The sequence below is a fragment of the Phalacrocorax aristotelis genome, chromosome 1 (assembly GCF_949628215.1).
Source record: "Phalacrocorax aristotelis chromosome 1, bGulAri2.1, whole genome shotgun sequence".
NCBI lineage: Eukaryota > Metazoa > Chordata > Aves > Suliformes > Phalacrocoracidae > Phalacrocorax > Phalacrocorax aristotelis.
The window spans coordinates 71,923,839-71,938,432 of NC_134276.1; the positions used below are offsets into that span (position 1 = coordinate 71,923,839).

The 14,594-nt window shown below is 43.4% G+C and overlaps 2 protein-coding genes across 2 annotated transcripts; both read left to right on the forward strand.

The window, feature by feature from the left end:
• The first annotated feature begins 3,677 nt into the window (after positions 1-3,677).
• LOC142052500 (late histone H2A.1-like) lies at positions 3,678-4,097 on the forward strand. The gene has a single exon (XM_075082736.1). The coding sequence runs from the start codon at positions 3,678-3,680 to the stop codon at positions 4,095-4,097; it is 420 nt and encodes a 139-aa protein (XP_074938837.1).
• Positions 4,098-5,533: 1,436 nt separating this feature from the next.
• On the forward strand, positions 5,534-7,829 carry LOC142052556 (histone H2A, embryonic-like). The gene is made up of 2 exons (XM_075082860.1): positions 5,534-5,554; positions 7,404-7,829. Exons 1-2 carry the CDS (start codon positions 5,534-5,536, stop codon positions 7,827-7,829), a joined length of 447 nt encoding a protein of 148 aa, XP_074938961.1.
• Positions 7,830-14,594: the final 6,765 nt, after the last annotated feature.

A 14,594-nucleotide genomic window follows, 5' to 3' on the forward strand; every position in this document is an offset into this window, starting at 1 on the left:
CGGTGTCACATGGTATGGATTGAACACCCCATTGGCCAGTCGGGGTCAGCCGCCCCGCTGTGGCCCCGCCCCTCCCAGCCCCCCCCCCCCCCCCCCCCGCCACGCGGCAGAGCGCGGGAAGCTGGAAACGTAGCCGACCCCCACAGTGAGGAGAATTAACCCCTTCTCAGCCAAAACCAGCACAACACCCCATTCCCTGAAAATGGGCACTTCTGCCCTTCCAAAGAATTGAGCAGACCTTGTGCTTTCTTCTCAAAGACACGCAGCAGAGGAGAAAAGGGAAGAGGCCCACTCCCACCTACCCCTCCTTTTACACTCTAAAGCGCAATAAGATAAGATAAAGATGGTCAGCACACCCGCCCAAGAAGGGACAGCCCAGCTCTGAGTCCTCAGAAAAACACCCCCACACAACTTGCCAGCAGGCCTTAGGATTGTGTTTGTTCTGGGCATGCAGAGAAACAACCGTCTCCGCTCCAACAAGGGCCTGAAATGGAAATTCAGAAACCCCATTATAACATGCTATAACATCATGGACATCCCGTTAGCACCCATATACCCTGAGTATGCTGGGGCGCTTACCCTGTGCTAAGTCTGTTTCACTGAAGGGAAGGCACTGCCACCTTTTCTGCCTCTGAATTAAAAGAAATGGATAGCTGCATTTTGAGGGGACATCAGTCCTTATGGTGAGTATTTGGATGCGGGGACGGTGCCCCATGCCCATCTCCCAGGGCCCTGAGGTGGAGGAAGACTCAGCCTCACCATGCTTAGACTAAACATCCTTGTGGGAGAAGTGGCTGTCTGAGTGATAGATGGAGCCACAAATATAGATGATGTGAGACACTTAAATCAGAAAGTAAAGGGCTACAGAGCCTTCTAGAAGGGCAGCATGTGAGCTAAAGTTTTCAGGATCACAGTTTTGGAGTCTTCTACAGGTGCTCCAAAGTCTTTTGGCTCTGACCCACAGTTAGTACCTGGCATGCAGAACCCAATGTTACTGAAAAACGCGGTAAAATCAGAAACAACTCTTTAACACCAATTTAGTATTAAAGAGCAGGCATTCTTTATTCACGGCGCCGGATGCACGGGGGATCGCTCCTTCTAACTTGCATACCTTACACACCTTTCCCATACAATTTATAGATCAAAAATTTACCTATTCATACATATTCATTATTGTCCTTTCTACTGATTGGTACAGACTTGCTCGTTCCACATGTAGATTACTGCGCAAACTCAGTTGTCTTCTTCTATTGTTCTCTTTTGAGTAGGTGGTATTACTTGGGTCGGTGGTCCGTGGGTCGGTGGTCGCAATCTCCCCCTGCCGGAATTACCTTTTACCCTTTTGGCTCTCAGTCCTGGCAATCCTGGCCAGTTTTCTCAGTCCACTACACGAAACTACATTTTGTCATCCTTTTCTGACAGAAGCACATTGTCTATTGTTTCGTTCACATTAATGATTACCTAGGGACTAAAATGCAGATCAAAGAATACACTGATTGTTACACTCTATATTCCCAGACTTAATGTCCAGTTGGATAGGGCTGTGCAAGGAGTATAGCAACATCCATGGTTGGTTAATTCTATCGCTCTGGTTACACCAAGGCTTAGCTGTGGGTGCTAGTTTTGCTGTATGAATGTTTTGTCAGAGCCTGGGCTTTCAGGAGGACCTGCTGGTTTACTAGTCATCTTCAGTGGCTGAAATACTATTCAGACCCATAGCTCTTGCATGTTACGGGTTGGAAACTATTTTGAACACCAGAAAAGAAACACAGAAAGAGAATGAGCAGAGTCTGTACAGTCATTTTTTTAAAAGGTGCTCAGAAATATCCATTTGCCTTAGGTGAGGTTTTTGCCCAAGTGAACTGAAAGGAATGAGGCGAGGACCCTTGGCACCGGAACCACTCTGTTCCCACAGTAGACTCTGAGCCCCATCTGGGCAGAGAGTTACCAGAAGAGGGGGCAGAAGCCCAAATCTTAGGAGCAGCCCCATCACATAGTGGGGCTTGGACATAATGTGAATGAAGCATAACTCTCTCTGCCTAGGAGACGCATAAAGCAATACACAGTTTCCACCCTCCCACCCAAATAAAAATACATAATATTTATAAATCACATTTCCCCTATGTAGTTTTTTTATCAAGCTACATCAGGAAAGGGAGGTCTGCTTTTACACATGCTGTACAGACAGAAATACTCCAGCCAGAGCGGGTGAGATCTGACAATATCACAGTGAGACTGAAATATAGCTGTGGCTCAGCCCTTGGAGATCACCTGACTCTTCCCCCCTCACCCCCCCAGGGAATTTGCTTCTGGACATCTATAATGTATTGCTTCCTTTTCCCCCAAATCAGAGGTTAGAAGGAAGATGAACCACATGTGAGAATGACTCACTAATTGTCCAGGTGACCCACTGATGAGGAGAAGTTGCTAATAAAAGGTTCTGCCCCAGGGGTAGGGGGAATGATGTTTTGTGGTTTATGTGCCTTTGAATGCAGGCTGTAGCAGAGCACAGGCTAGGCAAAAATAAGAATTTTTGAAGGTAATGGGATATATTTATAATGCATAAGGAAAGAATTGGGGTTATGGTGGACTTTATGCTGTTTTGTAAGTTAGCTGCATTTGTAGCATAATATGTCTCTAATGTGATTGATCAGAGTACGAAAATTATTGTCTGATAATGTGGATAAAGAGTTACAGTTTAGTTTGCTTGGATTTTATTATGGGCTGGGATTTTTTTGTTCCCCTCTCCCAAATCTTATTCTGATTTTTCTTAAATATTTAAATCTCTTTTTAAAGACTATGCAAAACCCTTCCACATGTTAATCTAATGATGAATGTTCTTGTATATTACAAACAGCTGTGCTGGAAGCTAACTGTCCTATTTACTCATAGATTAGAAATGTTATTTAAATGAGTATTTTGCCACTCCAATTGTAAGAGTACTCTAACTGGGCTGAATTTCCTTAATCTTGAATAAGTAGACAGTAATTTCTGTTCTTCAGTCTGCATTGTGCTGTCCAAGTCAATTATTCCTTTTCTTGGTGCAGAACACCTCTAGTGCTCTTACAGCAGCCAGAGAATATCCCTTGGGGCATCAGTTTAGAACTTTGTATAAAAACATCTTGGAGTATTTTGGGTATAAGATGCTGTGGGCTGCAGGAATTGTTCAATTGTTATATTTAAAATGAAAGATCTAACTTGATAATGGAAGAAGATAGAATACAGATTCCTCTTGGAAGAAAAGGCAGGCTTGGCTTCAAGTTAGCTTTGAGGTAACGATGTTATAGTGTTTAAGAAAATCTTAGCGAAGACCCTCTGTGCCTCAACCCCAGATATCTTCCAAGGAAGCAGGAAAAGTCTGTCTCCTTTCGAGCTCTTCATATCTATTTCAGTAAGCCTTTCCTGGCAGGTTGTCAGACCACTCTGGTTTTTACAACAAGGTCACTCTCCTGAAACGTAGGCTGTAAAAGAGTAGCAGTAGTTAAAGTCTTAGCTCTTCTCTTAATGAACTGTAGTATGTGGCTCACTCTTTCCTCATAAAAGAGCAAGATTTTTTCTTGGTGTGGAAGAACAGAAATTATAACCTTGTTGTTGTCTCCTCTTGCTATCAGTTAGCTGTAGCTGAAGTGCCTGGGTACTCTGAAAACCGCCAACCCTTTGTCTCCTCACCTGTCAGAATGTCTGGACGTGGAAAGAAACACATAGTGCCTGGCAAATCTGGAGCTACACTGAAGAAAACCAAATCAGCCATGGCTGGTCTGCAGTTCCCTGTGGGTCGTGTCTACAGGTTCCTTAAAAGAGGGAACTACGCTGACAGGATCGGTCCTGGCGCTGCCATCTACCTGGCTGCTGTGCTGGAGTACCTGACCGCAGAGATCCTGGAGCTGGCAGGGAATGCTGCACAGGAAAACAAGAAATCCAGGATCCTGCCCAGGCACATCCAGCTGGCTGCAAGAAATGATGATGAGCTGAACAAGCTCTTCTCCTCTGTGACCATCCCTCAGGGAGGGGTGTTGCCAAATATCCTTTCCCAGCTCCTTCCCAAGAAAACTGTCAGAGGTGTTGTTCCTTCTCAGGAACAAGGTGATAGCCACTGAAACTTGCTTTTCCTGGTCTGGTCTGTGCAGTTATGGATGATGGAATGACTTGGTAGCATTAATTTGTATTTATAAAAATTATTTGTCAAGTATTTTTCCTGTTCATTTTAATACCTTTTTAAAGCTTGTAATAAAGTTCCTAGAATGCAACACTGTTCTCCTTTCTTTTCTCAGCTCCCCTTCCAGGGATGGAGAAACCCAGAAAATGTCCAAAAAAAGTCTAGCATACCACCCGATGACTTTTTTTAAAAAGTCAAGTACATGTTACTTTTGAACATGTTACAGGTAACTCTTGTGGAGCAGGCAAAGGAGTCAAAAGCTATGCTGCCATTTGTATTAATGTGAAGTTTTCCTATATCCCAGATTCATCACACGATTACTTCGGTATCTCAGAGGTTGTTTAACTCTGCTTTAGAAGTTTATAAACCTGTGCTTTAAAGTCCTATTGCTCATAACACTGTGGTGAACAATTAGCTCTCTAGGTTGTTTTAACATGATACTAAATCTCTATCCCCCCATCTTGTCATAACTAGCATAGGTAGTTTATTTAAAATTTTGTGCAATACTTGTGCTGTTGGTAGAGGTGACTGTCTTGCTTCTATCAGTGCAGAAAGCCCAAAAGTCTCTGTATCCAAACAAGCCCCCAGGCTTGCTGGTTTTTTTGCTGACCAAGTCATTAAAATTCTTCCCCTGGGAAAGTGCTCATAGTGGGTACTGGGGCTTGCTGTTGAACTAGAAACCAGGGATTAGGATCAGTCTGCCCCTGAGGCAGTATCTCATAGACTTCATAGCATCTCACACAGAGAAAAGATAGTTAGGGCCAGCTTCCTTAACTGTAGCTGGAGTATGAGCTCTTCATTTGAACAAGATCTGCCTGTCTTGTTAAGTGTGACCTAGCTCCTTTGCCCTTTCAAGGCATGAGGGTGTCAGAACCTACTGGCCAGGTTTTACGATGCTGACAGACCTCAGAGCTGTGTGCAGCTGAGTTAATGACTTACTCGAAGCTCTACTTACAAAGAAATGGGAAGAGAGAATACCTGACTGAGCAGACACCACGATTTCAGGGTGGTGGGCAGCTGGAACAGTCATTGTACGCTGCCTGGTTTTCAAAAGCAATTTGATGAGATCTTGGCTGGCCTGCAATTAACCCAGTGAAGTGAGAAAAAGTGGACAATGCTGTAGCAGTAAGAAGTAAAAATAACTGAGAGTAGATCTTAAGCTTTGCGCATGTCATAAAGATGTGCTTATATGTATCTAGCCTTGTGCTGAGTGCTTATACCTGTAAGTGGCAGGAAAAAAAGAAAGCTTTGAAGGAGGTACGTGAGAAATGAACACATGAAACTCAAATTATTTCCTCCATTTGACCGTGGCAAAGGAAAGCAGGCCTGGGAATGATTATTTCTTTGGGGCAAGCAAAAATCTAAAGGTTTACGGTTATGGTTGAAGACTTAAGCAAGGTACGAATGTTGTGCAGTTGTAAGCATGGTGCTCACAGCACCCTTTGCTAATCTGGAGAAATGTGTGTCAGTCATCATGCTGCTCCTGTGAGCCTGCTCTGCACCATACCAAACAGACCCTGCAAGGCATGGCCAGTGCTCAGGTAGCTTCTAGAAATGCCTTCAACTGCCATTTTCTGTATGATAAAAGAAACTGAGTGAGCTGTGTGGCCCTGCCTCTATTTACACCTGAAGACAGAGTTTGTGGTGAAGTACTGGTCCAATTAAAAAGTCAATTTTTTAAGTATTTCTTTGTTGAAGAACAATCTTGATTGCTTTCTTCTAGCCAATAGTTCAACCCATTTGTAAATTAACCAGATAGCATAGTGATCTGAAAAGTCACCCCTCTGGCTTCACAGTAACAGAGGGTAGATATCTCCTAACCCAGCTGCTCAGCAAAAGTTTCTGTTGGGCCAGGGCTCAACTTTCCAGCACTCATGTATTAAAAAAAAACGATTCAGCTGTCATCACTCCCTTGACCCTAGAAAGGACTTTTTATGCCTTGCAACACAGCTGTGCATGACTTTGGAAAAAAACTGGAGTGTGTGACTTATGGGGACAAGTCCTAGAAGAGAGAGAACCCAATATCAGAGGTCCTGAGCTTTCTCAGGCTTTGCATCATGGTCACAAAGCAGGTTGGTCACAGCTGGCAGCACAAAGAACAGTGGTACAGGTTGCTGGGTTGAATTCTTGCTGACTGCAGCAAGGTGAGGCATGCCCCCTTCCAGCCGTAATAAATTAACTGCCAATCAGAGATACTGCGGTTCTCTGAGGCAGTAAATGTTAGGCTTGTTTCCAGAGGAGATAAGCTAACAAGGTGCTAAGCAGCTGTACAAGGAGTAGTGACAAATTCTCGTGCTCTCAGGGACTGTACTGAGTTGCTCTTGTGTTGGGACCTTAATTGTTTTTTATTTTGAGTGGCTTGAATCATTGCTCACCCAGGTGGCATTAAACAACGCAAGAGCTGGTAATGATATGGCTACCACTGTGGGTTTAAAAGGAGGCAACTCTTGCCAGAAATTATGGTTTGGGGGATTTGGGTAGTGGTATTGTCAGAGAAAGAGGCTAAGTCAATCATTTCTTCAGGTGACAGTTTGTTCTTAAGAAATGACAGCATGCTATCTTTGTGTTAGATAAACTCGTCTGTGAAATAATGGTTTTGTTGGTTGTGTTTGGTATAAAGTTGCTTAAGGGGGCATTTAAATTATTTTTTATTTATTTACTTGTGCAGGCTATTTTTAAAAGCTTATTTTTCTAAGTCCCACAAAAATCTGCTAAAATAACTTTTTATTGTATTTTTAAGCTCTTTAATTTGATATCTGATTTAGTTCCTCCCCACAGCTGGGTAGAGCTTCTTATTACTTAAAAAAACCCTAATGATTAAAGATTGAGAACAATTCTATATACACAAGCATAATTTTCCTGTGTTTATTTTCCATTTCAGAGTAATTGGTACTATTCAGTACCAGAGACTTTATGTCAGTAATAAGTGATGGGCGCTTGTTAAAATAGATGCAATACCCTTACTCTCAAGAAGTCTTAAAAATCTAGCAGGTGGCTGACCTGCTGCTCTTACTGAGCTTGTAGATGCCTCTTGGTGGAAACTTGTCAGACTCTCCTAGGGCAGCAGCCTGACCTATCTGCTCCTTCAGACAAAAGTATGAACAACTGGTGAACTTTCTGAGGGGAAAACTGATTTGTAAGTGAATCAGAAAAGCGATAAAAGGAAAAGAGGAAGAAAGGACTTAAATGCTCAGTTTCTGTGTCTGTTTGCTTTGTTTTTTTAAAATTCTTTATCTTTTTATACTAGGTTAACATTAGAATGTCTGAGCATGGGAAGAAAACCACAAAGCTCCTCCTTCTGCCAAAGAAAACCAAATCAGCCATGGCTGGTCTGCAGTTCCCTGTGGGTCGTGTCTACAGGTTCCTTAAAAGAGGGAACTACGCTGACAGGATCGGTCCTGGCGCTGCCATCTACCTGGCTGCTGTGCTGGAGTACCTGACCGCAGAGATCCTGGAGCTGGCAGGGAATGCTGCACAGGAAAACAAGAAATCCAGGATCCTGCCCAGGCACATCCAGCTGGCTGCAAGAAATGATGATGAGCTGAACGAACTCTTCTCCTCTGTGACCATCCCTCAGGGAGGGGTGTTACCTAATATTGTTCCTGAGCTTCTTCCTAAGAAGACCATCTCACTTAGACCACCCCACAAATATGTCCAGTCACAAGAGTTCTAGCTGCCACCAGGCTCCTGACCTTGTGGTGTTGTAAACACTGGCTTTCTCCACAGCTCAGGTTTTTTCATGCTGGCTGGCATTTTTGGTCTAAACGCGTGTGTTTCTGTGTGTACCTTTGCGCATGTCTGAAAAGCTGTTGAAGATGGGGTTTCTAGTTAGGTTTCCCCAGCTATGTCCTTCAAAACAAAGAAGTCACCAGATTACTATGAATAAATAGGTGTGCAAAGGATTTGTGTCCATCTTGTTCATGTCCATCTTATTCCCTTCTATAAAATATTTGTTGCGCCAAACAGAAGGTTTTCTTTGGCAGTGCAGTTATCTAAGGAAACCTGGTGTATGGTCTTTAAAGCTTGTGTCTCCATATGCGTGGCTGGAATCTCCTTGTTCAGTATGTGTAGAAGTCTTCTTCATCTGACTGCTTCAGACCTTATCATGGATGCAGTTAATTATTCAGGGTAAGTAGATGCACCTGAGAAACTTAAGCTGGACTACCTTATAATGATGGTAAGGCTAATGAATTATTTTCTCTAGCATTTAGATTTGGAGGTAGGGCTGTGCTGCAACTTCAGAGTGTCACTGCACAGACCTTGGCCAAAAGATGGTGTTGGAATTGTCCTCTGAGTTTCTGCATTGATGGTGTGCAATCCAAGGAGCCTTCTACAGGCAGTATATAAAACTTGTCAGTGCTTGAGCCTTAAAGCCTTTCTAGAAACTCTTAAGAATGAATCCAAATATAACTTCTACCTTTCTGGTACTGAAAAGCTCCTTGACTGCTTTGAGGCTTGTTCCACTAGGATCCAGATCAAGGAAACCTGTGTGTTAAAAGGCAGTCCAGGAAGTGGCCTTCTCCAGGACCTTCCAAAACTCTTGTCTTCGACCTGTGCAACTTGAAAGGCGACCTAAGCACTGTTAGATTTGTGTTCTGGATTGCAACATTACGGTGGACACACACTAGTATTAATCTGTTTACTGTGCTGCGGATGATGTTAATAGCTTTACCAGCAGGATGCCACTGAAATGTAAAAGCTTTATAACTGCACTATTAGGTGTTTGAATTATTCTATTCATAACAACAGGAAGGCCCTGGTGTCCACCAGCTTCAGATATATAAATCTACCCATGTAAAAAGGCTGTTTAGGGAACTGCCTCATGACTTGACCCTACCAGGCCAAGGTTTGGGAGCCTCTGTTTCCCACATCAGCCCCAGAGTAATCCATATTATGCTGCTGCTTTCCCTAGTATAACTCAAATACCTCCCTGGTTTTCTGGTCTTGTGAGAATTGGGGCCTTTTGAAGAATGGGCTGCAGAGAGTTCACATCTTTGTATAGGCAGGCTAGGGCCCTTAATTGAAGGGCAAAAAGAGAGGAATGAGGCATTGTGGGACTGCAGCCAGAGCACTTTCTGTATGTGAAACCTCTAGCATGTGTGTAAACAGCAAATGCCTACTAGAGGCCGTGCTATGAGAAGGCAAAGAGAGGAGAGTGTTGGTATCAAGTCAGTCTCAGTGTAACTGACTGCTATGGGCACTGGAGGTAAGCGATTTATAGTGTGAATGGTAGACAAACATTTCAAGGGCAGCCATAAGATCAGCCATTGCTATCTGTGTAAACATGGCAGCTTTGGGCTAGACATCTAGAGAGTGAAATGGTGCTGAAATGCTGCCCTGCACCATAAATCAAATCCTCCAAGCTGCTGTCTTGGAAAGCGAGAGCGGCTCCTTAGGGGGCAGCTGCATGTTTTTCTACAGCAGTTTCAGTCAACACTGACTGCATGACCTGCATTTGAAGAAAAACAGTCCCCTGTTTCCCCATCAGGCTGACAGTTACATTTTGTGCTGTGTTAGCTTGGAGGCTTGCTCCTGGCCTGCCCAAGCCAGCCACCCATAGCATGGGTGCCCAGCAGCAGCATGGGCTTGTGCAGCTCCTGCCACACTGCACCATTCCCTCTCCTGTGCCAACATAGCTGCTTACAGCACCCGCTGCAAGCCAGGCTGCTGATGTGCTAATGTGTTAAACCTTTTTTTCTTTTTAAAAAAGCAAAGCTCACATCAAACTACTTGTGTGTGCCTTTCGCAGTGGTGCTGCAACAACTGAAGACTTTGCATGGGGCAGGAAGAAGAGACTGAGGGTGGGGTGATGGCTGGAGCTGCTGAGGCAGAGATTGCCTGCACGGGGTGGCTGTGACTGCGAAGCCCTGTGGGAATTTCAAAGGTCTCTGCCTGGAGTGAAGCCGTATCACACCAGGTACATGAGCTGAGACAACCAATGGTACAGGAGGCTTCAGCAAACCCCTGTGCCTAGAGAGAAATTACAAAAAAGTTAAAATTAATGGTGACTTTTCCCTAAGTCTCAGCTCTTCTGCAAAGCTTGACCCTAGCTTGTGTAAGGGATTGCACCCCATCTTGAGGAGCTGTACGGCCTGTGCTGGGACAAGCTAGCCAAGAGGTACTGCAGCTACTCAGGGTACAGGACTCAGCCTGAGACCCAGTCAGAGGGATAGTAGCTATCGGGGTAGTACTGGTTGCTATCTCTGCCTTTGTTGCCAAATAACTATTTTAATACATCTTGTACTAAACTCATCAACTTTACCAGAAAGTTTATGTAGGTTTAAGCATGACTGCAGGGTGTCTGGCAAGCTCAAGGCATCCCATTGCTCCAGAAGCAGCAACCTTGGGAAGATGTGGTCTGTCGTGTCTGAGTGCCCAGCAGGTGCTCTGGGGTCTGCAGCTCACATCTGCTACACTGCAGGGAGGTGAGAGGCATCACCTTCAGCAGTGGCTCACCCCCACTTCCTTGGCAAAACTCAGCAGATGAGAACAAAATGGAGGAATACTGGAATGGGGAGGGGGCATGGGACACTGGCGTGTCCAGGGAGAGCCACAGGGAAAGAGCACCCCCGGAGTACCCAGGAGTCCAAGCAGCTATCGTACAGCTCTGCCCTGTCTTTAGCAACTAGAACTGACCCGTAGACATACTGGTTCCTGAAATATGCCTTGCTGTGGCTCTCCTGGTCTCTGTGCTTGCTACTACAGCTTTTCTGTTGCACTTCTAAATGTAGAACCACCAGTGCATTCATTCCTGCTTTTTTGTGAAGTTTCAAGACAATTGAAAAGGTAATACCCAATGTTAAGATATTAATTTGGGGGAACTCATTAATTCTCCCAATTCCATTTCTCTCCTGCAGCTGTGAAGCCTATTTTGTCTGTCTTTTGAAGATACATATGCTTATAATATTACGCATTCTTCGATGGGGTACTTTTAATCTTTAATAAAAAAGTCCATTGTCAGTTAAATATACAGTAAAGCATATATTCAGTCTTCTTGTGTGTCCTCAGCCTGTTCATTACCAGGTTGTGCACTACTGTACCCCAAATAAATACCTTGATAATATGTGAAGTACATGGTTTGTGAAGGCTATCCTAGCAGCTGGGTCAGACTCTGCTCCTGTTTCTACCACTGCTGTCAGCTTCATTTCTTTCTCAGTCTCTCTTCCCCAGCCCTCCTCATTGTCACAACTTACATACTTCCTTGACTTCAGGGGGCAAACTGGTTATTAACTAGCTAACGTTCATTAGCTATTTTGAGGCTGTTGAGTGTTAGAACTACTGGAAATTACTGTTTTGTTTATACAAACAGCTCCTTAGACATCCAAACAAGGGGTTGTATGAAGAGAGTGCTTGGGAGAGAACAGCACAACTATTTCCATCATTGCAATGAAAAGTGTATTCTTTCCAGCTTGCTCCAACTATCCATGCAGCATTTCTTTGCGTAGCATCTGTGAAAATATTTTTGCCAGCAGTATCATAGTGGGGTTTCTTAATAACTCAATAAAAAAAAAAAAGACAAGTTCACTTAAACTCAGCTAGTATCCATTTTAACATTTTTTTTTCAATATCTAGTCCAGATGTGATCTCAGCCCATGAGTACACTCCTAGGTATTGTGCCATATAGCAATAAAAGGCAGAGTCAACAGGCCTATCTTGCATAATGCAGAACACAAGAGAAGCGCAACTTAGTAACCTGAAAACAGCTGTTCTTCATCTATGTCAGAGGAGACACTTGGCTTTTTCTCTTTGTAGCATGCACTGAATCCAGGGCACTCGTTAAGCTGGAATTAATGACACAAAGGAGCAAAGAGTGAGAGGCTGTGTCAAACCGACACAGCACTTGGCCGACATTTTCTTTTGAAACTCAGATATAGCTGAGTCTTTCAGACATACCCAGAAGACAGTGACGATTTCTGCTTGAACTAGGAAACAGATTTTTTTATGAGCTTCTCTATTATTCAAACATCAGGGCAGTTGCTTGATGAGGCTTAAGTCATACTTTGCCAGCTGAATTCACCAAGGAAGGTGCACAGCCCGTAGCCCAGACATAGCCCATGCATCTGTCAGGGAAACATTAAGCATCTGTCACATATCCTGGTTCCTCTCCCTTCCCAACTTCTAACACCCTTACTTATTTCAGATTTACTTTTCCCTTATTGATTTCTCTTATCAGGGTCATTGTAACACATGAGATAATGTACCTGAGACCCAACTTGTCCAGGGTACCTTTATACACGTACACTGCTCACTGGGACACCATTCAGTAGTAGACCCTGGAAGTTTGAAAGTGTTTTGAGAGGTGGTTCAGGGCCTACTTCTGGCTGAGGACTTCCCTTGTGCCCTCCTGATGGGTGTAAGGGGCTGTCTTCCATGAGAAGAGAATGGCAGCAATACTAAATCCTGGTAAAATTATATCATTGTAAACAACTGAGTGCTTCATCATCACTTAATACTGCCAATTGGAGCATTATTCTGAGAAATTAAAAAATGTGCACGTTGGGACTCCTCATGTCTTTGTTTCTCTTTGAAGATCACTTTCTCTTCAGATGGACCTAGTCATCCTTCCTCTGAAATCATGGCAAAAGATCCAGAGACTGGTGAAGCCATGTCTTCTCTTTTAACGCAGATTACAAATTCAGTACTGGTCCATGGTAAAAATGAGTATGCAAGTTATTAAGATCTTAAAAAGGGATCTACTCCCTCTTCTGCCCCCTGTAATCTGTCTCTTTTCCTCCACGGATCCATAAATTTTTCAATAGTAATTTTTGTAATTAAAAAAAAAAAAAGTAAAATTACTCTTCCACATCCAGATACTTTTAATTTACTTACTTTCACTACATTAACCATCTACAGTTCCTCTCAAAGGAAACTTGCTCTGGTACCTGCTTTGCAGCATGCTCCTCTTCAGGACATATCCTTTGCCTCCTTGGTCTGTACCAGGACACTCCATGCCAGGGCAAATAGAGGAAGAAGGGCTGAAGTAGAAGTTGTTGAGAGAAATGGTCTTGAAGTGGTGAGAAACTATGGGAGATGGGAGAACAGAGATGAAAATGCTGTAAAAATAGAAAGAGAGACATAGACAGTGAAGGAAAGAGCAGCATAAATATCAGCAGGAAGTGAACGTAAAATTTATTGTGTGAACTAGCATTTCATGATAGAATAAAGCAAAACAAAGAATAATTCCCTTCATGGCAGGACTTACAGGGTGATGTTCTTTCGTTTGTGCTATAAAGGTTGACAAGCAAGATGAATGTCAGGGTACTTTCCAGCCATTCTGGCTGTGCATTTATACCTGCTGTCCCATTACCTACTCAACAGGACCACTGAGATTTTCCAGACATATTGTTCCTTCCACAGCATTTGTTAAAAGTGAATGCAGCTCATTAAGCTTCATACCAGCCCTGGCAGGGGCTACCAAGAGATCAAACGTCTGCTGCTGAAGAAGAAACAAACATAGTTATGACACTTCACTGCTGCCTTATAACACATCAGCAGGGAGATGACAGATACTTAGAAACCTGGGGAAAGAACAACAAGAAAAGTTTTTTTCATTGGAGGTGTTACCGGTCTGGAGGGGATGAATGCAGAACTGGGCTTTGGCACCTGGTTTCGCAAAACACACCCTGAAGAGTATTTAAACATTTACTGGAGTAGGGCTAATTACACTGATAAATAATGATGCATTAAGGTAATAAGATAACAGCTTTTATTTGAGACTAAATTTAAACGTAAGGATAATTTCTCTCATTTGATTAGACAGTAAACTCTGTGAACAAATATTACTAGTCTATTACAGTAATTAATGTCATTATTTATTCTAGACATAGTGATTGGGAACAAATTCAGACAAATATCCAGATCATCAACATTTGGCTTCCTTGGAAGGTCGGGGTTTTGTCCAGGTTGACACTCTTGAGGATTTTGAAGCAATTTCTGAACAGAAATTAACTGGGTATCAGAGCAAAGCTTTGAGGCTAGGTAACCACACCCTTGTTTCACAAAGGGGGAAGCTGAGTCAGGTGGAAAGGTGCCATTTTGGTAGTGGACATGCTTAACTTCATACCCATGGGTAAGCCCCTGTTCAACAATGTGCTTGGTAAGTGTGGAAATCATCCCCTTAAGTGCTTCAGTGAAACTTAGGGTTACCATTACATATCAAGAGAGCCAGAACTAGAGCTCAGACATCTGATTTCCCATTTTATGCCCTCCCTACTCAGCTCCCTTCAGTTTTTGGCCTTCCTCCTAAGAAAACAACATTGATGGCAGCACACCATTTGCTTGCTAATCCGTCTGTCTTCATCCCCTAGATTCTGAATCTGCTGAGCAGTTCTAGGCAAATATGATGGACACCTGAAACCACAAGCTGATTCCTACCAGTTACATGGAAATAGGTACCTCTGTAAAAGAAAGAGCTCCAGTGTATGCCCTGACAGAAATA